Here is a 27,783-nt window from a genome sequence, read left to right on the forward strand (position 1 = left end):
CTGTGTAATCTTTCATGGTTGACTCCTAGGCGCTGTTGTCACATGTTAATCGTAATCCCTCTGACCACCTTTTAAATTAAGGTTTCAAATCCATGAGGTTTGGTGGCAGGTTTAACAGATTTTAATATTCAACTCTGATAAGCTCAGCAATCAAGTATTTGCCGTAAGTTAAGACTTTAAAATTCAAATGATGGGTAATTTTCAAAGTCTCAAGTTTATTTCCTTTCAGAGGTTTCAGTCTCCTTAGACTTCAGCAGTACGTTTTCCAACAGGAGTCTGTAACAGAGGAGGACAGTAAGTAAGCAACACATAAAAACTACTAGAGGTACTAAACAGTATTAGCACACCAAGTAGTAAACAGTCTGACGGGCGCGTCACTGCAACTCCCCCTGACTTCTGCTCCGCGGCTGCTGGGCGAGCCCTCATCTGGGACTCTCCTCAGCTCTTACTGGAACAGTGGCGCGGCTGCCCCTCTGTTGGTCTTCCATGGTCTCTTGTGTTCTGGGGGCCTCTGGATGTCTGGAGTTTTGATCTCCTCCATACCCACTTCACACCCTGGAGGATGGGGCTGTGGCCCCCCCACACTCCCTAGCAGATCATTACATGGAGAAACCTTTGGAACGCAAACATGCTGATCCACACAGGTATGCACACATGGGTATTCACAGACGCGGACTAAAGCTTTCTTGGCTGCTGCCTCAAAGCACACTGTGCGCTGTCTATCTTGCGTGCTGCACAATATCGTTTATTATTTAGTAAATATTGATATCTATGACTAGCTAGTTTATTGTGATGGTGCTTTGTTTTCTCTATTATTATGTTGCTCTTTGTTGTTTGCTGTCTCCTCTGTTTGTTTTTTTTTTTTTTTTTTTTTTTTTCCTCCATACAGGTGACCCAGGAGTTCTTTTTTTTTTTCTCTCTCTTCCCCCCCCTTCTCACCGTCTCTTCTCCCCTTTGGTTTTCTTTCTTTCTCTCCCCCTCTTTCTCTCATTCATTCCCCCTGTCCTACTTATTTAAAAAAAAAAAAAAAAAAAAAAAAATGACAAAGGATGAACTGAAGCTCTGCTATCACGTAATGTCGCATACTGCTGTTTCTGATGTCATTTAAAAAAAAACCAAAAAAAACAAACAGTCTGACCATAAACAGAGAGGTTATTGTCCCTTAATGGAAATTTCACGTATTGATGGTAATTGGCCATAACATTCCTGCATTGGTTAAAATCACAACCCACAGTACGTGACTACAGCACTTGTTTCTGTAGTCATGTTATCTCACTGTGGCAGAATGTAAACAGACCCTTGGACCTGCTAGCCTTGAACAGTGAAGGTACTGGAGTCATTTTTTTCTGAAGCTCTTCCAGTAAATGTAACCTCTGCCTTCCTGTCCCAGTTTGAGTCTGTGCTGCAGCTGGAAGCCTGGTGTGGAGCTCAGAAGAAATCTGCCAAAGTAAGAGCAAACTAGAAAATCAGCTGGAGATGCTTTCCCTTGAATTTGTTAAATGTAAGCATAGTTATGACTAAAGGAATTCTTTATCAGTCTGTACTCTTCATGTTAAAGGAAAATCCAGAAAAGCGACAAACATTTTCTGGAGTCAAAGAAAAACTTGTTATTGGGATAATAACCGAAATCTTCTCAGACAAAATGCTGATTTAAACAATTTGTCAAACGCTCTTCAAACAGTTTAAAATGAAAAGAGTAAAAAGAGAAGCGGTGTTTTCAGCTGCTGCTTCATAACAGTGAGAGTTCAGATAAATTAACAGTCATTGTAGAAAGAACAAACACACATTTTTCAGAGGTGTGTGTGTCGATCATTCCAGCATTTAAACAGTCAACAATTACAATTCAGTTTCAATTTTATTTACACAGCACCAAATCACTCTGAGGATGCCTCACTGATCCTCAGAGTATGTAGTCCTGCAAGAACACACAGGAGTCACTAAACAATTATTTCATGCAAGAAATTTCATAAAAACCAAATTAGTGTCCAAAGCGGTCATTATATTCAGGGCCACATGTATGCCTGTTGCATACATGTCATGCATGCTCTTTGGGTTTTTTTAAACAGCACATTGTTGCTGGACATGCTAAAGGAAGGTAGAAGTTACTGTTTTTCGAACCATAAGGCACACCGCATTATGAGGCACATTAAGCGAAACAAAACAGTCAGATAAGTCAAACTTTGCTCAGATCATTCTTCTTGCTTCCTCTACTTCTGTACCAGTGATTCATTAATGTTGAATCCTTTTGCAGCTGCTCTGACCGGAAAACAGGGTTTGGATTTTGGTTTCATTCTATAATACTCGACTTATTTTTCTACAAAGTTTGAACTTTGAGAGTGTTTAAACAAAAGAGAAAAGTGTGAAAATGTTTATACCTGTCTGAAAAAAGTGTATAAAGTGTGTAGTGAGGGGTTTTACAGCCTTAAAGCATCTATAATAATTGTAAAAAAATAAATAAATAAATAAAGCTGGCTACTTCATGGATTATGTCTTTGTCACCACCTGGTTGGATTACTGCAATGTTGAGGATTTCCACCAAAGCACATGACAGGTTCCAGTATGTCTAGAGCTAAGCCACCAGATTTTGAATAGGCACTAAGCTGTGACAACACATCACCCACACCCTCATAATTATCCACTGGCTCCTCGTCATGTCGCGCCTTACTTAAAAGATCATTCCTCTTACTTCTCACAAAAATCTCTCAATGCTCTGCGCCCTCAGTACTCGTCTGACCTGCTGGACCCATACAGTCCACAGCCATGGGTCTGCTTTCTGTCCTTCACACCTTAACTTCATACCTTTGGTGACAGAGCTTCCTCTGCAAGTCTCTCCTAAATAAGCTTCCCAATGTTCCATCACTGTAGTCCTTCAAGAAACTTCCCAAAACTCACCTCTTGAACCAAACCTTCAACCTCTAGCCTTTATTTTTGTGTTTTTTTATTTGTACTCATGTGTAAAGCATTCTTGGGTTTCTTGAAAGATGCCATATACAGTGCTCAGCATAAATGAGTACACCCCACTACATTTGTCAGAAAACCTTTGGTTTCCTTTCAGAATCAACATTTTCTATGAGATGCTATACTACAAAATACTCTCACAAATGTGGGCAATTGATTGCAAACTAGATTTGTTAATTTGCACACACAAAAAATGATTTTCCTAACAAACTCATTCAAGCCCATGCAGCAAAAATGAGGACACCCTACTTATAGTCTTAGGAGAAAAGCCATACTTAAGACTACAAAATTTGAATTAACAGGCATTCAACCACAGGTGAGTCCAATGATTCATTTAAGACGTGTCTAGCAAAATGTAAGAAAGATGGAAGCGCAACCATCTTACAGAGACGTCCATGCCATCCACGGAAGTTAACATCTCAACAGGAGCGTCTCCTGATGAGAAGGGTTGAAGAAAATCACCATGGAAGTTCACTGCAGTTAGCTAAAGCAATAGAAAGCCAAACTGGAGTGACTGTTTTCCGTGACACCATACGGCGCACACTGCAGAGGAATGGCATGCATGGGTATCGTCCATGAAGGAAGCCTCTCCTAAAGCCCATGCACAAAAAAGCACGCCTAGAATTTGCTAGGGCCCATGCTGAAAAAGATGAAGACTACAGGGACTCTATACTCTGGAGTGATGAGACAAAGATCACTGTTTTTGGAACTAATGGTTTCAAAACTGTATGGCGTCATGAAGGTGAGGATTTCAACGAGAAATGCATAGTTCCTACAGTGAAACGTGGTGGTGGCAGTGTCCTTATGTGGGGCTGCATGAGTGCTGCTGGTGCTGGGGAGCTGCATTTCATTGATGGTATCATGAACTCAACAATGTACTGCTCTATACTGAAGGAGAAGATGCTGCCATCACTCCGTGCACTTGGTCGTCACGCACTTTTCCAACACGACAATGATCCAAAACACACATCTAAAGCTACTGTTGCATTTCTGAGAAAGATCAGGGTGAAGGTGATTGAATGGCCAAGTATGTCTCCTGATCTGAACCCAATCGAACACCTGTGGGGAATTCTGAAGCGGCAAGTTGAGCATCACTCTCCATCCAGCATCCAGGCTCTAAAAGAGGTTGTTCTTGAAGAATGGAAAAAGATAGATGTTGCAATATGTCGTAACTTGTTCATTCCATGCCTAGAAGATTTGATGCTGTCCTTGAAAATCATGGTGGTCATACAAAATACTAGATGTAGTAGTTTTTGTTGCAGGGTGTATTCATTTTTGCTTCAACCAATTTTAGTAAAACTGAAGATTTTGTGATCTAAGTTATATTATTAACCTTAATTTCATGATATGGAGTTAAACAAGTGTTCAATAAAACTCAGCCTGGTGAAAATTTTGGAAATTGTTCTTTTGTTCATTGAGCTACTGATTAAATTCGTGCTTCTTGAAGGGGGTGTACTTATTTATGCTGAGCACTGTGAATCTACAATAGAAGGATATTGTAGCACTGACTAAATGTTGTCCTAAAAATGAATAACTTAAAAAAGACGAGTTGAGATGCACTTACTAGTAGCTGTGGTCCTAACAAATAGTACTGTGCACCAATAGTTTTATCTATAATAACTCTGGCATACAAGTCACTCCATAAAGGGAATGGCAGACCCGCATTTCTTATAGCAGCCCAAGTCCCAGGAACATGCCTGGGAAGAGTCCCACTCATCTGTTCAAGAGAGGTGTATGAAAACAGGTCAGTCAGTTATCAAAGGTGATTTGCTGGAAGCAAATGTTGTAGGCAACCACTGTGAACAACACCTTGTAGCAGAATAATTCAGGGAAACCTGTAACAAAACTCTATGACCAAGTTTACAGGCAAGATCATGCAGGTAATGTGAGCATAACAGCAGATCTGAGAATAGATCACAGCAATGATGGCCACTGCAGGTTATACATCCTTAATTTTAAGAGTGGCTGGAACCAACACCAGCCACCGCTGGAGAAAGAACCTTAAAAGTAAAATAATCACATTAGAGTATATTTGCGACCGGTTGGGGTGAGAGAAGGAAGACAGGATAAAGACATACACAGAGAGAGCTAATACCAAGTGACATAGTCACCCAAAGGAGAGGAATTTAGCTGGTGGGAAATAATAATAATAATAATAATAATAAACTTTATTTATAAAGCACACTTAAAAACCAAGGGTATGCCAAGGTGCTTAACAAGTAAAATAGAGTATAGGAGGAGGATAATAGAAATAGGACCAAAGCAAGTACTAAATATGCAAGCAGATAACTGTCACTAATACATAGGAAAGCAACAGGTACAGAGCAAACAAGTGCATGATATAAAATCATAAAAGAAATATTAACTAGAGGGAAAGGCAAGATTGAATAAGTGGGTTTTTAATCGTGATTTGAACAGTGCAATGGAATCAGATGCGCGGAGGTCGAGAGGAAGGGTGTTCCACAGTACCGGGGCAGCCAGAGCAAACGCACGGTCACCCCGAGACTTCAGTCGAGATCTGGGTTGGGTCAGAAGTAGTTGAGTGGCAGATCTGAGTGTTCTAGCAGGAGTATGTGGTTTGAGAAGTTCACTAAGATAACTTGGCACTAATTTATTAATAGTTTTGAAAGTAAGAAGTAATATTTTAAATTGAATACGGTACTTTATGGGCAGCCAATGCAGGCTAGCTAGGACAGGGGTAATATGGCAAAATTTCCTGGTACCTGTTAAAAGGTGGGCTGCTGCATTTTGGACTGTTTGCAGTCTAAGAAGAAGAGAAGAGGGAAGACCATAGTACAAGGAGTTACAATAATCCAACCTGGAGGTCACAAAAGCGTGAATAAGTTTCTCCAGGTCCTCATGCGGAATATAATGCCTAGCCTTAGAGATAAGGCGCAGTTGGTGGAAGCTAGATCTCACTACAGCAGACACTTGCTTATCGAGTTTGAGCGAGCTATCCAGCAGTACACCCAAGTTACTGACATAGTCACAGGAAGAGCTAGCAAAGGAACCCAGGGCAGCACAGAGTTGGGCACGAGGGATTTTACTGTTGAACACCACAATCTCAGTCTTCTTATCATTTAAAACGAGGGAATTACTCAGGAACCATTCTTTGACCTCCCGCATGCATTCTTGAAAGTAGTGCAGGGACACAGCAAGGTCGTCAGTAAGTTCAAAATAGATCTGTATGTCATCGGCATAACAGTGGAAGGCGATATTGTATTTTTCAAAGATTGCACCTAGAGGGAGCAAATACAATGAGAAGAGAATAGGGCCTAAAACTGATCCTTGAGGCACACCACAACAGACCGGAGCGGAGGAAGAGGAGAAGGTGCCTAAGTGAACTGATAAGGATCTATCAGCGAGGTATGATTTAAACCAGTCGAGGGCAGTGCCTCTAATACCCACAGTGTGCGCAAGTCTTAGTAATAAAATGTTATGGTCTACCATATCAAAGGCCAAAGAGAGGTCCAGTAAAACTAGAACCATAGAGCGTCCAGTATCAGTGATTACAAGAATATCATTAAGAACTCTAACCAACGCTGTTTCAGTGCTATGCAATGGCTTAAAGGCAGATTGAAATTTCTCAGCAATATTGTTCGTGTCCAAGTACGCCTGGAGCTGGGAGAGAACTAGTCTCTCCAGGATCTTGGACAAGAACGAAAGCTTAGAGATCGGTCTATAGTTTGAAAGGTCATAACAGTCAGAATTTCTTTTTTTAAGAATCGGGTGGACTACAGCATGCTTAAAGGACAAAGGAACACAGCCTGAGAGCAAGGAAAAGTTCATAAGAAATAGGATACTAGGTCCGATTACATCAAAACAGTCCTTAGCTAAACAAGATGGAAGAATGTCAAGCACAGTATTGGTGTTATTCATTTGAGCAACTAGCCGCTTAAGAGTCAAAAGTGACACAGGCTCAAACTGGTGGAAAGTTGAAATGCACTCAGGAATGGGGAGAGGATATAAAGCAGGGGGAAGGGAGGACTTAAGAGATGAGACCTTTTTTAAAAAGTGAGTTTGAAATCGCTCACAAAGACCCTGAGAATGAATTAAAGGCATGTCCGGAGAAGGGTTAACCACAGAGTTAAAAATTTTAAATAAGGTACGGGGGTTATGGTCATTGTCCAGGATGATTTTGGACAAGAAGGACGCTTTGGCCGTTTTAGCAGCACTTTGGAATTTTAAGCGGCTAGTCCGTAGCATGTCATGGGAAACCTGAAGTTTATCTTTTTTCCACCTTCTCTCAGCGCGCCGACACACGCGACGTAAGGCGCGCGTAGTGTCATTAAGCCAACACTGAGAGTAGGTTCTAGGGCGCTTCATCTTAATGGGGGCAACAGTATCAAGGATTGAAGAAATCAGCGATAGGAAGGAATTAGCACAGTCATCAACCGAGTGAAAAGAACAACAGTCGAGAGTGACAGATGCAGAATCCAAGAAAGACATAGAGAAGTTTGACATCGCTTCAGCATTAATTACACGTAGCGGGCGAAGGGGAGCCGCAGGATGTAGTTCATTAGTGCATAAGCCAGTATCAAATATAACTGGGAAATGATCTGAGATCCCAGCGTCACTTATATCCTTGATACAAATGTCCAGACCATATGAGAAAACCAAGTCCAAAGTATGTCCTTTAACATGCGTTGGGTCATTAACCCACTGAGCCAGGTTAAAAGAGTCCGTTAAGGCAAGGAAATCTTTAGCAAATGAGTCATCCTTACAGCAGAGTGTGGTCGTGGATGCAGTCATCTCCAATAATTGGACTTCAAAGCTAGAGTAGGTAGGTGAGGGTAGCTGCCGAACTGCATACGAATTCTTAAAAACCGAGGCTACGCCGCCACCCCTACCAGTAAGCCTTGGTGAGCTAAAAGCAACACAGTCCGACGGAAGAAGTTCAGTAAAAGGGATGAACTCACCAGGACGAATCCAGGTTTCAGTCAGGAATAAGGCATCAATCCCATTAGTGGAGATGAAGTCATTTAAAAGAAAGGTCTTATTGACCAGCGACCTGACATTAAGCAATGCTATCCGTATCCTAGGGGCTAAGTCGCCACGGGTGGTGCGTCGTAGGACACTTAGGTTGTTTCGGCAAACGCCGCGTCGGAGTGATGTTATCCAAACCCGAGCAGGAGAACATGCCACAGGAATCGCAGGGTAGACTTCGTGGTCGGCCAAGCAGATCCAACGGTGGGTGAGCAACTTAGCATCAGAGCGCTCCTGGGAAGGAGGGAAAGAAGATAAAATATCCAGGCTGACATGTGGGTAGCCAGTGGCTCTGGCTTTAAAGTAGAGCCTGAAGCGAACGCGACGGCCGCTCCTTCTACCGCTCCTTCTACCGCGTTTCCTATAGCGTTTCTTGTGTAGATTCGGAATAGGTAGATGGAGGAAGCCGGTCGGAGGGTCCGGTCGGGGCGCGGTGGCGTCACTCAGGTTCCAGCAAGGATCAGGCCGAGAGGAATGAGAGAGTCTTAGATTTAAAAGTGTTTGCCTGTCGTATGTAATCAGTGCACAGCCATTAGATGCGCATACAACTAAAAGGATAAAAAAATACAATGCCAAGGTCCATAAAGAGCGTAGAGAGGGTAAGAAGCAGCGAAGCAGATGTAGCCGAGGACGGCAAGCCACGTACACCGGCGCCATCTTGCTAGCAAAGATTAACAGGCCGTGCCCTCTATAAGCTGGTCGGGGATGGAGGGAATGAGATCAGAATTAGTAGTCACACTATTCCAGGAGGCATTCTAATCAGATGCCTGAACTCCTTGAACTGACTCCTTTCGATGTTGAGGAGCAGCGGCTACTACTAAGAGCCCTTTGTGAATGATTGACTGTCTCTAAGGTAGAATCCTGCCACCCTTCAGAGCAAGCTAATTTCCACCGCTTGTATACACGATCAAGTTTTGGGTCACTTGTAACTACAGCTGAGAAAGGGGACTGTGGCGAGGCGTGGTTGGTGGTGCCGCTGCAGGGGTGGCGAACACACCTGCAGGGCATCCCCAATCGTGCCTCGCTGGGTTAAAGGTGTGCTGGGTCCTGGATTCCCATGTGGTTGTTGTTGATGTGAAAAGCATAAATATGTTGTCTGGTCTGTTGTCGCTTCATTACAAATCAAATCAAATCAAATCACTTTTTATTGTCACATCACATGTGCAGGTACATTGGTACAGCACATGCGAGTGAAATTCTTGTGTGCGAGCTTCACAAGCAGCAGAGTTGTGCAAATACAATAACATAAACAGGCAAAATATACGAATGGCTAAATCTGAAACTAATAAATATATGTACAATATATAATAGTATATGCAAAAAAAAAAATTCTGGATGTGTATACTAAATGTTTTTCTACATGTGTGTGTGTGTGTGTGTGTGTATACACATATTTTACAAATTAAATAGAGTCAATAAATAAAATATATAAAAATATACAGAGTTGAATATGTGCAAAACAGTGGCATTACTGTACAGTATGCAGTGCATAATGTTGAAGTTCCAGTAGTGAAGCTGAGGTGTCTATGACGTGTTCAGCAGTCTGATGGCCTGATGGAAAAAGCTGTCTCTCAGTCTGCTGGTACGGGACCGGATGCTGCAGAACCTCCTTCCTGATGGAAGCAGTCTGAACAGTTTATGCTGGGGTGACTGGAGTCCTTGATGATCCTCCCCGCTTTCCTCAGGCACTGCTTCCTGTAGATGTCTTGGAGGGAGGGAAGCTCACCTCCAATTATCCGTTCAGAGCACCGCACTACTCGCTGGAGAGCTTTGCGGTTGTAGGCGGTGCTGTTGCCATACCAGGTGGTGATGCATCCAGTGAGGATGCTCTCAATGGCACAGTGATAGAAGGTCCTGAGGATGCGGGGGCTCATGCCGAATCTTTTCAGTCTCCTGAGAAAGAAGAGGCGCTGCTGCGCCTTCTTCACTGTTTTGTTTGTGTGTACTGACCACGTAAGATCCTCAGCCAGATGTACACCAAGGAACCGGAAGCTGCTCACTCTCTCCACAGCAGCGCCGTTGATGGTGATGGGGGTGTGTACTTCTCTGCACCTCCGGAAGTCCACTATCAACTCCTTTGTCTTTGCGACGTTGAGGGTGAGATGGTTGTCTTGACACCAGTGGGTCAGGGCGCTGACCTCCTCCCTGTAAGCCGTCTCATCACCGTTGGTGATAAGACCCACCACTGTAGTGTCGTCCGCAAACTTCACAATGATGTTGGAGTTGTTAGTGGCTGTGCAGTCGTAGGTGTAGAGTGAAGGGGCGTAGATCAAATCAACAGTGTCACTTTTATGCTCAGGTCTCTCTTTATCTTGACAGAGCGGTACAACAGATGCATAACTGCAGTTGCAGCCTTAGTGCATTAGTAAATCTTCCACTCCTTTCTCCCCTAACTCGTGAACAAAACCTTGAGATACTTAAACTCCTCCACCTGGGGCGGCAAATTCTCCCAGATCTGAAGTGGGCACTCCACCCTTTTCTGGCTTAGGGCCATGGCCTCAGACTTTTAGGTGCTAATTCTCATTTCCATTGCTTCACACTCAGCTGCAAACCAGTCCAGTGCAAGCTGGAGGCCAAACTTTGATGAAGCCAACCACATTATCAGCAAAAAGCAGAGATGGGATTCTGAGGCCTGGTGAAGAGGTGGTCCAGCATTCCTCCTTTGGCCACTTGGCTACGTCAAGAAGTATTCTGTCCATTAAAACCTATGAACTGAGTCAGTGACAAATGGCAGACCTGGTGGAGTCCAATACCCAGAGGAAACAAGTGTGACAATCAAGGATGTGTTTAACATCCTCAGTGATGATTCATCCCCAGGCTCTTCCTCTACAAAAAGCATGTGCGTGGGATTGAAGAGGTCCTGGAAGTATTCCTTCCACCACCCTGACTATAACCTCAGTTGAAGTCACGAGCACCCCACCTCCACTGTGAGTAGAGCCCCGCTTTGCTCTCCTGAGTCACCTGACAGTTTGCTAATTGATTTTAGGCAGATTGAAATTCTTTTTCCATAGCTTCACCAAACTCCTTTTGGTTTTGCTTCCACCACTGACAGAGCTACATTCCACTTGGCGTGCCATTAGCTGTTAGCTAACTCTGAAGTCCCACAGGCTAACCAACCTTGGACTTTTTCAACTTAACAGCTTCCTTCACCTGCAGTGTCCACAATCTGCTTCAGTGATTACAACCAAAACAATATTGTTGCGACAGCTGATCCATGCAGTCACCTCAGCAAATGGAGGTCCAGAGTTGACAGAAGACTTTAGAAATGAAGTAAAACAATGAGACCAGAAGGAGTCTGGACTGACTACAAATTTAGCAACATACCACTGAGTAGAGCTCCTGAGTAAGATGTGTGTTCTGTTCTGCAGTCTTCATTTGAGGCTTTGTTATGGAGATCTGTCTCCATGCGCTAATGAACTACTTTAAACCACATTTTTGTATTGTATCAGTAATTATTGATTTCTGCTTATAAATACAGCTCAGAGTCATCGGATTTTCATCACATCAATTCAACAGAATTGCAATGATGAAGGTAAGTGAAATCTTTAAATTTCTGACTGAATATATATCAGTCCTATAGAGGTTTTGCAGACACGTGACCGCTTACAACTTGTCGGCCATTTTGGACATGTAATAATCCCAAAACTTAATGTAACATTATGTAGATGAGATAAACTATGAGTAAACAAATTAGTGTATAGACACTCTCCGAGGAAGCAAAGCTGTCATGGTCCCGGGACTTCTAACCAGTGTTTTGTGTTCTCTTGTATTTTTGTCATTTGGTGTTACGTTTTAGGTCCACTGTTTATTCTAAAGGTTCCTAGGTTATTCTGTTTAGATGTCGTTTATTAGATTTCCCCTCGTGTCTTTTCCCCGTGTCTCCCTCTGTGTATCTGAGTTCTTATGCCTTGTTTCCCCCTGCTTGTATTTTATTCCGTGCCTTTCCAGCCCATTATATCCGTGTTCTCCCCATGTTCTCTCCCCCTCCAGTCCGCGTCTAGGTGTACTTCCTGTTTTACTTTGATAGTCTCCTGTCGGTGTACGTCATGCTGTATTTGCTCCTGCACCGTCTCACAACTATCAGTGTTCCCCGTGTGCTCCCACCCCCTCATTATCCTTCGGTGTATTTATGTCCGCGACCACGTCTCACTCAGTTCTGTGTTGCGTCCTCCCTCATAGTTGTGTGCTGTGTTTCCTTGTGCGTTAGCTTTAATATTTCCCAGTTTAGTTTTTGTTTTGCCGTTCTGTAAATGAAGCGTCATTTTGAGCTTAAGTTTTGTTCCCCGTGAGTTTGCATTTGGGTCCTCGCCTGGCTGCAGACAGCCGTTTCATGACAAAAACACTTTCCTGACTAGCATCTCGCTCGTACTTTGAGGCGACTGTTGTTGTGGTTCGGCGCTGTATAAATAAAACTGAATTGAATTGAAAATTGAATTTTTTAGCCCCAGCTCTTGTCAGCGGTCCAGCATGTCTGATCTGCTGACAGTAAATAACTGTGACTCATGTAAGCTTTCTTATGTTAGAACCCTAATGTCAGTTCAGGAGTGATCACTACCGCTGATCGTGTTCAATATGGCGGACAGCAGTTGAGCGACATGTGCATGATGTCACATGCAGAACCTCTATAGTTTGTGTCTGTGTGGCACCATCACAGTCTGACAGTCACAAACGTTGCAGCTCTACATGAAGCTTTGACTGAAGTAAAATAAGAACACCTCCTCTGTTCCAGCTGCTGTCAGCCTTCATCCTTCTCCTGCTTCCTCTGCTGACCGGCTGTGAACCTTTCATCCTTCCACTGGACTGCAGCGATGTCTATACCCAAGACACCAGTCGAACCAGTGGAGTGTACACCATTTATCCCATTGGAGCCACGTCTGCTGTCCTGGTAGACTGGAGTTATTTACTCTAATGATAAGCTGATTTTTTAATGTTGTCATTTTCAGACCATCGTGATTCATCCAAAGATGCAGAAGATGCATTTCCTTTGTGTTTTCGTTGATTCATTTGGTTCTTCCGGCCAAAAATGCACCAAAATCATTACATTTCATTCTCCAGACCAGTGGTTCCCAAACTTTTTTGTTAGGCACCTCTTTGTTTTTCCCCCCCACCGGCACAAACACATCCTCCAACCATGCACACCCACCATATTTAGTTTTCAAACTTCATTGCAGATTATTTCACACCTCAAACAATGTAAACAATGAAACAAATAAAAGTAAACTGCAATAAATTACAGGTAGCAATAAAATAAACTCCTACCTCTTTTAAATAACAGAACAACGTAACATCTTTACGGTGTAATTATTTTAGGTGTAGTTGTTTTTGTTTTTTGTTTTTTTACTGTGTGAGAATATTCAACATTGCTATCAACACATTTTTCAAAAAATGAGTTTAAAAACATAACAACTGTGGGATGCTGTTTGTTTGTTGTTGATTTGGATTTGGACAGCCCACTGCGTGCTCCTAATGCAGGGAAACCAAATTCTGTCGGGGATACCTACCTTGGCACCACCGTTGTGCAGGTGAAGCCAAAGGCAAGATATGCTTAATCATGTGTTCTAGTCTTTGGCTGGAAGGAAGTTGGTTTGGAAGCATATTTGGAGATGGTTTATCTTCTGCTTTGCTTTTGTGTGGGAGCCCCTCTGCTCTAGACAAGACCTCCTCCAGCCAACCTGCAGGATGTTCACTCACCACCAGGGGGCACTTTGATATAGTGTATCACATGTTAATATGTATTATCGTATGTGTATTATTATTGTATTTATCTTTCTCTATTTTCTAATGATTGTGTGTGTGTGTGTGTGTGTGTGTGTGTGTGTGTGTGTGTGTGTGTGTGTGTGTGTGTCTGTCTGCAGGTATACTGTGACATCGACTCACAAGGACAGTGGACGGTGAGTATCCGAACTCCCAGCTTCATGTCTGGTTGTCTGAAGTGCTTAGACTGCTTAGTGATGGTATGAGAGCCCAATAAGAATCAATAAGAGAATCAAAATGAAGGAATTCTTATGAATTCCCATCCCTACCTACTAGGAATGGATCAATCCTGAGCTAAATGATTGGATTGGATATCAGGGAGAAATAAAAAAAAGTAACCCGATCCATTAAGTATCAGGAAAGCACCTCACCAAACTTGCGGTATGTTGTAACCCAGCTCATGATCTTAACACGTCAGAGCAGTATGCGTCACGTAATAGAGCAGCTGTTGTGTGCGAGACCTCTCAGCGGTCTGGAGTTCACACTGAAATCCTCACTACGTGCTGCCAAACTGGCATTTCATCTACGAGCAAGCGATCCCAGAGAAGTAAAGCAGGTGTGCAAGTTCATCTCGAATGTTTGTAAAGCAATCCCATGGGGTTTTTTTGGTTTTTTGGGGGGGGGTTTTGTGTCCCGTTTGGATCTTTAGCCATCAGAATTGTTGTCTTAAGGCCAAGAAAGATGCCAAGCGGATTTATTTTACCAAGTGGATCATCATGGCCTTGCCATATTGGTCCATTTGAAAGCAATCCCATGTTAAGCTTAACAACTGATATATGGAGCTCAGACTTCTGTGCGTTGTCATTGCTAAGTCTGACCGTACAATGGATAGGCTCAAGTTTTACTTTGAAAAAAACTGCAGGCTAAACAGTTTCATGGTTTGAAAAAAAAAAAAACTAAGAAAAACACTTTTTTCCATACTTGTGTTAAGTTTTGTATAGAAATTACACAAAATTCAGTCTCAAGTTAAATGTGATAGAAACAGCTCACACTGACATCCATCTTGTTAAAAGATGAGTGTCGTGAAGCTGTGTTTGCATTTATTTGCACTCACGAAGGCAGAAGTAACTCAAAATACTCAGCTTTATTGCTGGGAAGAAACTGAACAAAACACTAACTAGACTGGGAGACTGGAACAAACTAAACAGGTTGGTAGGCTGGCAAACAGAACACAGTGAAAGAGAGACGCGACAACGAGCAGGGAGAGACGCAGACACTCAATACAAGAGGTGAACAGAGCTAAGAGGAAACAGCTGGGAGACACAGCTGACACTGATTACCCCGACGAGAGAGGGAGAGCACAAAGCTGAACGCACAGACCTACAAAGTAAAACAGGAAGTACACGACAGACAGAGATCAGACACAGAACTAAACAGACGCAGACTCATGAGCAGACAGAATAACACCATGGACAGACAGAAGGAACACAGAGAAGCGGGAGCACAGAATAAACACTGGGAAGCCAAATAACAAAACTTAAAAACAAGAACTCAGGAAGTACTGCCAAACTAGGAAGCTGAAATACTAGGACAGAAGCCAAAGCAAACAGTCATACTTTATAACAGAGTCAAAAGTAAAAGTACAAAACCAAAAACACTGGGTCACCGATCCAGGACCGTGACACAAATACTTGCAGGCTTTTACCAACAAGTTGTCCTTGAGCCAGAAACTAAAACAATATTAATGCAGAGGACAGAAAGTTCAAATTCCAAAAAGCTGCTGTTAAGCAAAAGCGCACTGATGGCTTCATGTATTCTAGTTAGTTTTAAACTATCAACAATACACAGCACAACTTTACAAATAAACAACAGGGCAAACTTGCTCTTGAACTTGATTCCAGCCAAATGCTTCATATTGTTTATCTCCAAAAGTTGATTCTGTTCATCTGGACGTAGCGTTTTGTGGGAGAAACGTTTCATCATCATCATCAGGTGACGTCTTCAGTCTCAGCTGACTGCAGGTTTCAATCTGCATTTGCATAATGACTGAAACCAGCCCACTGAAGGAACAATGGGCTGAGAGGTCAGTTCCTTAATCATAATTATGCAAATTCTCATGAACATTGATCAAAGACCACTGATCAATGGTCATGAGAATCAATGATCCCGCATCGGTGGGAGCTCCAAGACTCTCCTAAGTAGCTCCCCCGACGAGCCCTGATCAGCGGTCCCCGGACCGGTCCCGGTCCGTGAGTAGTTTGGTACCGGGCCGCGAGAGTTGAGGCTCAGGTGTGAAATGTATGGTTTTCAGGGTTTTTATCGGTTTTCAGCGTTATTTTGTTATCATTTTGATCGTTAACTCTGTTTTCCTGGGTCTTTTCACGTGTTATGAATAACTCTTCTTTTTTTCGGTACCGGTACTAGTTTTATTTTGTTGTATTTATCCGCAACATCTTAAAGGCCGGTCCGTGAAAACATTGTTGGGCATAAACTGGTCCATGGCGCAAAAAAGGTTTGAGACCGCTGCTCTAGCAGGGCCACACCCACCAGGCCTGAAGGCACCTGTAAACAAGTGTTAAAAAAAACAACACAGTTTCTTGTTTGTTTGTTTGTTTGTTTGTTTGTTTGTTTGTTTGTTTGTCTGTATTTAATGACAATGTGCCCAAATTATTTTTCTCCTGTGGAGATTTATTTATTTAAAGAGCAACATGGACATTTAAAAGAGAGGACGTGTTTTTCTAATTATGTGTAAGAAAATAAATGCTACCAAAAAAACTGCACAGTCATGGCTTCTTCTTTTCTTTTTCTTTTTTCAGAATACAAAATTTTAAGGCAAACAATACTGAAAGAAAATTTCAAACCTTTTTAACTATGGTGTTTAACAAAAACAAGCAAGCAAACAAGAAATAAATAAATAAGCAGATGTTAGAACTGCAGCTAAATAGTTTTCAGATGGCCCAACCGTCTAAACCCAAACAGAGACCTAGAATGTGCCTATCTCTGAAGAACTTTAGGTAAGCATCTGATGTTTACATGTGCTGTGCGTGACAATTTTCTTTGCCCATATTTGACAAATACTTTTCCTGCCTCCTCCCCAGGTGTTCCAGAGGAGGTTGGACGGCTCAGTGAACTTCTACAGACCCTGGGATCAGTACAAGAGGGGCTTTGGTAACGCTGCTGGAGAGTACTGGCTCGGTGAGGAATGGGTGCTGTTTATCAGTCATTAAGTTATCTGTTCATAAAGTAGACCCTCTTATGGGACTTCAGGGGTAGTGGTATAACCATAAAAACTTGATCAATGAGTTTATGATCCTCTCCAGGTTTGGAAAATGTCTTCTACCTGACACAGAGAAAAAGGTACGAACTGATGGTCAACATGGAAGATTTTGATGGAAACAAAGTGTTTGCTCGTTACTCCTCGTTCTCCATCAATGGGGAGTCTGACGGCTACAGGCTGAATGTGTCTGGATTCACTAATGGAGGGGCAGGTGGGTGAATACATATTTAAGTAAGTTGAAAGTGACATTTTGTGCTGGATTCTTGTGGAGAGTCTGTAGGAGCAGCAGGTCATGAATCAGTGCCTGGGGAAAGGAGCTCAAATACAGGAGGCTGGTCCAAAAATAGTCCATTTAGAACACTCCCAGTACACCTGCTGATCAGTCTGACTGGGATTAAAGGTAATGTTGGGATTGTTCGTCTGTGTTTCTGTAGGAGATGCCTTGAGTTATCACAACGGACACAAGTTCACTACATTGGACAAAGGCCAGGGCGGCTCTGCAAGGAACTGTGCAAAAACATATCTGGGGGCGTTCTGGTACAACGACTGTCACTATGCAAACCCTAACGGGGTTTATCGTTGGGGGGCTGATGGCACTATCTTTGCTGTTGGAGTGGCCTGGCACCAGTGGAAAGGTCATGATTACTCTCTGAAGACCATCAGCATGAAGATCCGTCCTGTGCAGTAAATCTGCAGGACAAACACATCTGTGACATGAATATTTAACAGCAGCAGTCAAAGCAAAGATCGCTTTCCTTTGATTACGAGAGAGAGAAAGATTAGAGATCTTTTTCTTTAAACCTGTTTATGTCCTGTAATGTTACATGATGTGATCTCCTCTGAAATGTTGTCATCAATAAAGCTGCACCAAAAAATTTGACTCTCTCTTTCTTAAGCCCCTCCTTTCTCTCTGAGCTTTTCCACCACTCCATCCCAGCAGACACTCAGTAAGAAGCAGAGTCTGTTTTCCTACCATCAGCTGCACTCGAGCTTTATTACAAGACTGAAATAATCCCTTCGTTTCTACTCTCAGTCTGAACCAGCTGCTGTTGCTCGCTGCCTGAAGGTAAGAAGGTAAGAACCTGCTGCCCCAGGTTGGGGGGGCGCCAGAGGGGGGATTCGCCCAGGGCACCAAACAGGCTAGGGCCGCCACTGCAGCTGAGTGTCATGATCACTAATGTCACGTAACTTTGCCAACCTTTGGCCAGAAATAAAGTTTTCATGTTCTTTGTTATGGAACATTTGTATCACTACATAAATCATTGGGATAAAACTCAGTACTTATTTTCAGAGGTTTACTTTTCAGGGCCTTCCACCATTAAAAAATTATCCACCACCACACTTCCACATTGGTCTGTTAAGTTATTGTGTCCCCAGAATCTTTCTGATTTTATCTTGTTTAATTTATTTGCTTTTAGTTTTTGCAGCATGCTTTCTATTTCCATTTTCTTTTTTCTATTTTCTTTTCTTTTCGTTTCTATTTCCATTGTGTTTTCTGTGCTTTTGCCACGTTTTTCTGTTTGCTGGTGTTTTCTTAACTTCTAGTCTGTTTGGTCTCTCAGAGTAGAAAGTACAGATATTTGGTTAAAAATGTAGGAGGAAATGCAGTACAAGTACTTGGTGGAGCGCAGGAGATGGAGCAGGTTACCTACCAATCGGAAGGTTGGCGGTTTGATCCTCTTGTGCCCATTGTTTGGTTCAGTCTCACAGCTCTCATTCAGTCTCATTCTCTGATATTTCAGTGGAAATGTTCTTAACCTGTGCAAAAAGAAAACAATTCCTGAAACATACATGCAGGCCAGTTTTCTTTCCAGCACTGTGCGTATGTTAGTGAATTAGAGTCAGGCATTCTGTGGTCTTGGTTATACTCAGATTTCCCCTTTCTTTTTTTGTGAACCTCTTTTACATTGCAGTACATCAACTACACATGAGGGACCTTAACTTGCACATTCAGTAGTGCAGTTAAGAATTAATGCAGTTTTGCTTTGTGTCAGCAAATTGTGTGAAAGTAGCGACTGTGACCAGTTTTATATGAACTACTATAGAGAAAGGTTGGGTCTGACGTTTTTGGTCATTGAATTATTCACTTTTCATAAAATCGCTGGCTACATTGTTGGCAAGTATCCATAATTCTCTAAACAGAAAAGTGGACGCTAAGTGTGGAAGTCAAAATATCACCTAATCCAAACTGCAGCACAGTGATGTGGGGAGTAGTGACATTGCATCATAGTAAGAAGGTCCTGGACTCAAATCTACACTGTTGGCTGCAGCATGCTTAGCAAAAGCAAACATGGTGTACATGAGACGAGGGACTATCAAAATAAAACAGGAAGTAACTGATACCAAGATCAGGACTAATACTGTCAGGTTAAGGCTGTGTGCAGGTAGGAGTGGAAGTAGAAGGACCCAAAGTGCAGACACTCGGAGGCGGAAAATGGCTCAAAACTCAGCTTTTATTGCTGGATGGCAAAAAGTAACAGAAATCCAAAATCCAAAAATCCAAATAAATTTACATGACCAGGCAAACAGAACACACAGCATAAATGAGAGTAGATCACGACACAGACACAAAGAAACACAGGGCTTAAATACACAGAGAGAGCAATCAGGGAATGGGTAACAGGTGGGAAACACAGCTGGGGCAAATCAGGCCTAACGAGACAAGGGGAAGCAAAACCAGACACATTAACATCAGACATGGACTTTCAAAGTAAAACAAGAAACATAACACAGACTCACAGGCAGGCACTATAACAAAGGGAACAAAGACGTGGGACCAGGGCAGACACAGACACTGACTGGATGTGGGGATACAGCAGACAGGGGAGACAGCAACTATGGACACAGACAGAAAACCTAACCAAACCCCACCCAGAGAACCTAAACTAAGAATGATCCTAAAACCCATAAAGCAAAGCTAGAAAATCATGAAATAACAAAATCAAAGAACCAAAAACACAAAACACTGGGTCAACGACCCAGGGACCCTAACAGTACCCCCCCCCCCCCTTAAGGGCTGGCTTCCAGACAGCCCAAACCAGAACACCAAAAAACAAAAAACAACCCAACCAGGGCGGGCGGTGGGGGAAACAGGACGGAGGGCACGAAACAAATCGAGCCAGAAACCAAAACACAGGGAACAAGGTCCAAAATAACAGCACTAAGGCCCAGGAACAGTCCAAAAACAAACAAACAAACGAGCCCATGAAAGGCGCAGAGGCCCAGGCAACAGTCTCGAAAAAAAAGTTCAGGGGGCCGGCCCGGAGGCTGATGGCACAACAGTTCAAGCCCGGGCAGGTCAGGGGGGCAGCCCGGAGGCTGACGGTCCGAGAGCCCAGAAAACAGGCCAGGAGGCCGGGCAGGCGGGAGGCACCAGTGCAGATCAGGAGGCCGGCCGGGCGGGAGGCACCGGCGGCGGCGTAGTTCAGGGGGCCGTCCATGACGGCAACGACGTCCAGTCATCGGCCGGACAGGACGAGCAGGACGGGCAGGATGGGCAGGACGTGCAGGCCGGACGGGACGGGCAGGACGAGCAGGCCACGGGACGTGCAGGCCGGACGGGACGTGCAGGCCGGACGGGACGTGCAGGCCGGACGGGACGTGCAGGACGAGCAGGCCGGACAGGACGTGCAGGAACAGACAGCATGGAGACCTCAGGAGCAGACGAAGCTGAACACTCGGAGGCCGGACCAGGCGGAGCTGCAGAGGCGGGGGCCGGACCAGGCGGTGGAGCCGGTGGTGGCTGAACGGCCTCGCCAGAACCATCAGCAGACACTGGGACGTGCTGGCTGGGTCCTCCCGGACCCCCAGCTGACTAGGCAAGAGGCTGAACCGGCCCCTCGGATCCTCCAGCAGGAAGAGACAGCTGAAGCGGTTCCTCGGACCCTCCAGCGGAGACAGGTGGCTGAACGGGCCCCTCGGACCCTCCAGCGGAGACAGGAGGCTGAACGGGCCCCTCGGACCCTTCAGCGGAGACAGGAGGCTGAACTGGCCCCTCGGATCCTCCAGCAGGAAGAGACGGCTGAAGCGGTTCCTCGGACCCTCCAGCGGAGACAGGTGGCTGAACGGGCCCCTCGGACCCTCCAGCGGAGACAGGTGGCTGAAGCGGTTCCTCGGACCCTCCAGCGGAGACAGGTGGCTGAAGCGGTTCCTCGGACCCTCCAGCGGAGACAGGTGGCTGAACGGGCCCCTCGGACCCTCCAGCGGAGACAGGTGGCTGACCAGAAGATTGAGGAGAGGAGCGACGGTGGCGTCGTTTCCTTCTGAAGGAGGGAACTGAAACTGGCGGAGAAACGGAGACCTCCTCCTCATCCTCCAACCACATGGCCGCCAGGAAAAAGGCAGGCGAATGGGCAGGCGAACAAGGTCCCGACTGGTGTGAGGAAGGAGAGGCAGTCTGAGGTAGCGACGAGGCAGGTGGTGAGTGTGTGTTGTCCTGGGGCGGCGGTAAAGAAGTGGAGGTGGAGGTAGAGAGAGCAAGCTCGCCAGCCCTGACTTGCTCCCTCCAGGCAGCTATGGAGCTGCCCAGCACAGTGTCCATAGAAAGCTGAGTAAGCGGAGGGTTGCTCCGAATGATGGCATCTACAGCGCTTAGCCCAACTGCCATGGTCCTCAAATCATTGGCCTGAGCAATGCGGTCAAGGAGCTTAATCATCCGCTCCATCTCAGCGTTGAATCCAAAAGCTGAAGAGTCTGCGGGGTCCATGTTCTGGTCGTGATCTTCTGTCAGGTTAAGGCTGTGTGCAGGTAGGAGTGGAAGTAGATGGACCCAAAGTGCAGACACTCGGAGGCGGAAAATGGCTCAAAACTCAGCTTTTATTGCTGGATGGCAAAAAGTAACAGAAATCCAAAATCCAAAAATCCAAATAAACTTACATGACCAGGCAAACAGAACACACAGCATAAATGAGAGTAGATCACGACACAGACACAAAGAAACACGGGGCTTAAATACACAGAGAGAGCAATCAGGGAATGGGTAACAGGAGGGAAACACAGCTGGGGCAAATCAGGCCTAACGAGACAAAGGAAGCAAAACCAGACACATTAACATCAGACATGGACTTTCAAAGTAAAACAAGAAACATAACACAGACTCACAGGCAGGCACTATAACAAAGGGAACAGAGACGTGGGACCAGGGCAGACACAGACACTGACTGGATGTGGGGATACAGCAGACAGGGGAGACAGCAACTATGGAACACAGACAGAAAACCAGAACACTAAAACTCTAACCAAACCCCACCCAGAGAACCTAAACTAAGAATGATCCTAAAACCCATAAAGCAAAGCTAGAAAATAATGAAATAACAAAATCAAAGAACCAAAAACACAAAACACTGGGTCAACGACCCAGGGACCCTAACAAATACATACATTTGTGGTGTCATTAAAGTAACAGACAGAAAAAAAGAAGAAATACTTTTCTATTTTTGCATTTAGTTTGAATAGAAAAAAAAGTTGAATCTCATCTTTAACCCGTGTGTTTGGGTTTAGGAGCCATAGCCTCAGGTATCATGGAAGCGGCTGCTCTGGGTTGACCTTTCACCTTAGGGATGCTCTATGATGCCCGGAGAGACAAACTGATCCCAGGCAAATGTCCAAACTTACCAAACAACTCTTTGTTTTTCTGACAGATTCAGATTATATTCAGATTTCATAGAAACCTTAACTTCCCACATAATTATTCTTTTATATATTGTTTGTACAGCTATTATTATGAGTTATTATTAGTTATTGCTGACAGTAACCCAAACTAAAATCTTGAAAGAATAAACAGGAAATGTCTTGCTTTCATTCCTTCACTGTCACTAAGCCACTTTTAGCTTGGTATATTTCTCCTTTAACAAGGCGAGCAGTTAACCAGAATTAAACCAAAGATTAATTAGTGAAACGATTCAAAACTAATGTAAAAATAAATGTTTTCATACATGATAAACTGCAACGAGAGGAGCAACACAAAACTATTCATAAAGGGGAACAAACAGCCTCTACATGTACTTTTACAACAATTTATAAAAAATTAATTTAATAATAATAACAATAATAACTATAATATCACACCAGTACAAACAGGTCAAAGCAGCCCCACTCCATTTTGACCCAGAGTTACATGAATGTACGGACTCCCACTTTGAAACTGGACCTTGACAAATCAGAAGATCCAGAAAACTCTTGTGGTTGTTGTTAGGTTTTGTATTGTTGGTTGTCATTTATGCTTAGAAATATTTAACCATATATGCTTAGAGGTGTATAATCAATTGTGTAGTGATAGGATGTGTGATCTTTAACAGGCTGCAAAGGCTTGGTGTGTATTCCACACTGGAATGCACACCTACATCCTGGGAGCATGAGAAGAGGTCGTACCTTGTTTTATTGTTTTATGGCAGGATAAACTTGGCTGTGTTTGTTTTAGGCTAGGTGCCTTTTGTTTAGATGAACGGTTGGATTTTCCAGACCAGCAAGTTTAGGGAAGTCATTTATGGGGTCACACTCTGACACCCCCCCCCCCCCACACACACACACACACACACACACATGGTACTCTTTGTTTGTATGTAGACGTCCGTCGTATGTTAATGACCCTATGCATATTCATGTAACCACAATAAAAGGAGTGCTATGGGGAACCTGGCTGAGAGTCTGACGGGGGTCAAGTGGTGGAACGACACTTGGCTCCAGGCAGGTCTCCCTCATGCATGAGTAACACGAAGAACTTTGCCTACTTGGTGTTCAATGCTTTTGCTGTGTAATTATATTGTCTTCAACGTTCCAGCGAATAGGTTCAAGCTACAAACCTATCAGTTGTAGTTTGTAATGTGTGTTCTGGTTCAGCCATCCGGGCACAATAGTAAGAAAACTCTGGTATTCTAAGGAGCTTGGAAAGAAAAGCGTCTGGACTTCTTTAAGTTGCTTGAAGATGTTTCACCTCTCATCCGAGAAGCTTCTTCAGTTCAAGAATGGGTGTAGGTCACAATCAGCCAAGGTCTCAGGGGAGCTTCAGATGAGCTCATGTGATCATCATAGCAAAAAGGAAAGTTTGAAGCCTAATTTTAAAATCAGAGATCATGTCTGTGTCACGGACTGGCTGTGCGCAGCAGTAGGATAGGAACCAAAAGCAGACTCACCGGCAGGACATACACTCAAAAAACACAGCTTTGCTGCTGACCCAAGTAAAAGACAAAAAGTAAAAGACAAAAAGACCGCCTGACCCAAGGTGTGAAACTGGGTGTGGGTCCCAATCAGCCAGGGTTTCGGGTGAGCTCATTGTGAAATCTGGCCCCACCTTATCATGCGAATTCCTGAGATCAGATGGCCCAGGATGTGAGTGGGCGTTAAGGCGTCTGGGAGGGATCTCAAAACTGGATTATAGATGGCAGAGAGTTGGTGTCGTAAACCCCGCCTCTGTTCAAATCTGATCTCAGGAATTCACATGATAAGGTGGAGCCAGGTTTCACAATGAACTCACCCGAAACTCTGGCTGATTGGGACCCACACCCAGTTTCACACCTTGGCTCAGGCGATTAGAGGATCATCAGGGGGTCCTTTTGTCCCTCTGTGGGGGGATACTCCCACTAGGTTTATATCTGGGACTCTCCACCATTTGACCTTAGAGCTGAAGAAGCTTCTCGGATGAGAGGCGAAACGTCTTCAAGCAACTCAAAGAAGTCCAGACGCTTTTCTTTGCAAGCTCCTTAGACTACGATGACTACGATGACCTGGATGACTGAGAACCTTCACAGACAATGTAGAAGGTAGTCATACACAGTGAGGATGGCACACTATTCATACAATACAATTTTATTTATATAGCACATTTAAACACCAGAGGTATGCCCAAGTGCTTCACAGAACCAAATAAGAGCAATAACAATTCATGAGATAATCAACCTCTGTGTGAGTAGCGTCTCAGTAGCTGCACTGTGTTGGCGCATGACTATGAAGGAAACAGCAGTAAAGGATTTATATCCTTAAACTTAGCTACATCACTTTGAGAAGAAATCCCGTATGAAATTAATTTCCCACTGTTTTGTAACCAGTGTTGTAAATAGAAATGTTCTTAAGAAATAATCAGACAAAAGTAGGTTTTCTGGGAATTCTGTTAAATGTTCAGTTTATGCCATATGAAAGAAAAACATCCAGAGTGTGATTAAAATCATCGGTGGGCTCTTTTACATTTTGAGAGAAGCCAATGGCATCTAATAATAGATTAAATGCAGTGTTGAGATTGTTATTTTCAGCAACTAAATGGATGTTAAAATCAACCACTACAATGAAATGAGCACCAAATCAGATAAAAAGTCTGAGAAACTCTGCACAGCAAAATCTCCAGTGTTAAATTAACACTGGAGAGTGTCTATATGGGTCCACACCTCTGAGTGTTAAATACAACACTGTTGAGTGTTAAATTAACACTTTTGACAGTGTTATATGTTTAAAAGTAACCTAGTCAGTTTTGAAGATTAACAATGGCTAATACTGAGCAGTGCTGATTTTGTAACACTGTAAAATAACTCAAAATGTTAGAAATATTACAGTGTTAGAAAATCAGCACTGCTCAGTGTTAGCCGTTGTTAATCTTCAAAACTATGTTACTTTTAAACATATAACACTGTCAAAAGTGTTAATTTAACACTCAACAGTGTTGTATTTAACACTCAGAGGTGTGGACCCATATAGACACTCTCCAGTGTTAATTTAACACTGGAGATTTTGCTGTGTGAGACGTAGAGAATGTACCTACTCTGAGACGTTTTTTTCAAATTTTTATTTGTCACGTACACAGTCATACACAGTACGATATGTAGTGAAATGCTTGGACAACTGCTCGTGACCTAAAGAAAACAAAAAAGGAAAAGGCTATGAATAAGATAGGAAATAAATATGAAAAATTAAAAAGGGTAAATTTAACTAGGAAGGAATAAAATATAAATTAAGGTTAAAAATGAAATAACTGTACATAGGTGTATGACACATTACAAGAACTAAAACAATTGTTTGAGCTTTAATTGTATACCTCAGACTGTTAAATGAATTAAAACTCCTCCTCCTCGGCATGCGCTTTGAGGATTTGCACAGTTAGTATGACCCAGGGGTGTTAATTCATTTAGACTAAGGTATTCATCCTGCTGTAACTTAGAAGAGATCTGCAATGGACAGACAGAGGTGTCAGTGGTACTATCGTGAATTGCGAATTGTGATTCAGCCTCATTCTCTCCTTCAGATGCCCGTGATCTCACCCTGGATCCAAACACAGCAAAGAACCAACTCATATTGTCTGAAGGAAACAAGAAGGCAACACGAGGAGAGATGCAGTCGTATCCCGACCTTCCTGAGAGGTTCCTCGGGTTTTGTGCAGAGAGGCTCTAACTGGGCGTTGTTACTGGGAGGTAGAGTGGAGTACCAGCTCTGGCATGGTTGATGTAGGTGTTAGCTACAAGTGCCTTGAGAGGAAAGGAAGTGGTGCAACATGCATGCTTGGATGTTATGATTTGTCCTGGAGTCTTCACTGTTTACACCTTCCTTTAAGACTGCCTCTGACTTTCTGTGCAAAACATAATATGATGACCATTGAATACCCTGGTCCTACTGGTTGCCCAAAACTGGGAGTGTTTCTTGATTGGCCTGCAGGTACTCTTTCCTACTATAAAGTCTCATCTCACAAACTGAGTCACACCTTCAGAACCAAATTCTCTGAGCCTGTTTATCCAGGCTTCATCTTTGAGGCCTGATAAACGATTACTTGTCCCTGTGTCTGTGAAGCTGGTGATACATGACTCAACTTAAGTTCATTTGATGTCCAAGTATGTGAGTCAGAGAGAGTTAAAGGGAATTTCTGTCATTTTCAGTTTACACAGTGTGTAATACCTTTTATCCCTCTTTTCAACATTCATACTTTCATTGATCCTGCAATTTAATTCTGTTCACAATCTCAGCTGTTTCCTTGTGATGATTTGATAAGATTGAAGTTTTTCCTCATTTTCTGATGTTTTGTTTTGCTGCATTTGATCAGCTGATTGATTAGAAAACACTTTAAAAATATATTTTTTTACATTCACTCCCGCACTCACACCTATGGGCAATTTGGATTAATCAATTAACCTATCCGTGATTTGTACAGCCCAGTGCGTGCTCCTAACCCAGGGGAAACAAATTCTGTTGGGGAGACCTACCTCGGCACTAGGGCTGGGTCTCCTCACTGATTTATAAAATAGACTGGATTCCGATTCGATTCAGTTTTGCCTCAGACAGTCTGAAATATTAAGATTATGATCATTTATCAGTACTGACACTTGTGAGACTTTATCAGAGGTGTGAGCAACAGAGGCCTTTGTGTCAAAGTAACTGAGGATAAAACACAGAAAAACATGAAGGAGATTTTCCTGGCCTGGCTTTTTAAAACAGATAACGTTAAAAATATTCTGCAGTAGTTCAAAAACTGAAGAAAACCATGAATCAACATCTGAACATTATGCTGCTGAAGTGAAGCAAGCTTACAGTTACAGAGGCTTTATTAGAGACACAGCTAAGAGTTTTGTAACTTGGCATCATTTTAAAAAGTTTACATTTCTTTGGTATTGAACAGCGGAAAAGAGGCTTTATTGTCAGAAGTCATTTTTGAGAAAATTTATTTATTTTGAATTTTGGTTCAGTGGTGGTGACTTCCTGTTTTATTTTGACAGTCCCTCATCGTGTGTGTAATGTTTAGTTTTGTTTCCCCTGTCTCGTCAGTTAGATTCTGCCAAGGTGTGTTTCCAGGTGAGTAAGTAAAGTTTACTTATTAAGCGCCTTTCATAGACAGGCAATCACAAAGCGCTGTACACAAAGGTTAAAATAAACTTAATACACAGTTAAGTAACAAAACA

The 27,783-nt window shown here is 43.3% G+C and overlaps 1 protein-coding gene and 2 pseudogenes across 1 annotated transcript; 2 read left to right on the forward strand and 1 right to left on the reverse strand.

The window, feature by feature from the left end:
- The first annotated feature begins 1,337 nt into the window (after positions 1–1,337).
- LOC146690007 (microfibril-associated glycoprotein 4-like) lies at positions 1,338–17,795 on the forward strand. Its single transcript, XM_085435031.1, has 7 exons — positions 1,338–1,447; positions 11,423–11,476; positions 12,674–12,829; positions 13,800–13,835; positions 16,737–16,833; positions 16,959–17,126; positions 17,350–17,795. The coding sequence occupies exons 2-7, from the start codon at positions 11,468–11,470 to the stop codon at positions 17,601–17,603; spliced, it is 720 nt and encodes a 239-aa protein (XP_085291157.1). The 5' UTR covers positions 1,338–1,447; positions 11,423–11,467; the 3' UTR covers positions 17,604–17,795.
- Positions 17,796–19,812: 2,017 nt separating this feature from the next.
- On the reverse strand, positions 19,813–21,620 carry LOC146690008 (uncharacterized; annotated as a pseudogene).
- Positions 21,621–25,973: 4,353 nt separating this feature from the next.
- Positions 25,974–26,649, forward strand: LOC146690009 (stonustoxin subunit beta-like; annotated as a pseudogene).
- Positions 26,650–27,783: the final 1,134 nt, after the last annotated feature.

The sequence above is a fragment of the Copadichromis virginalis genome, linkage group LG16, assembly GCF_057382275.1.
Source record: "Copadichromis virginalis isolate Kocher_CV1m ecotype Utaka linkage group LG16, C_Virginalis_male_GT1.1, whole genome shotgun sequence".
In the NCBI taxonomy this organism is placed as follows: Eukaryota; Metazoa; Chordata; class Actinopteri; order Cichliformes; family Cichlidae; genus Copadichromis; species Copadichromis virginalis.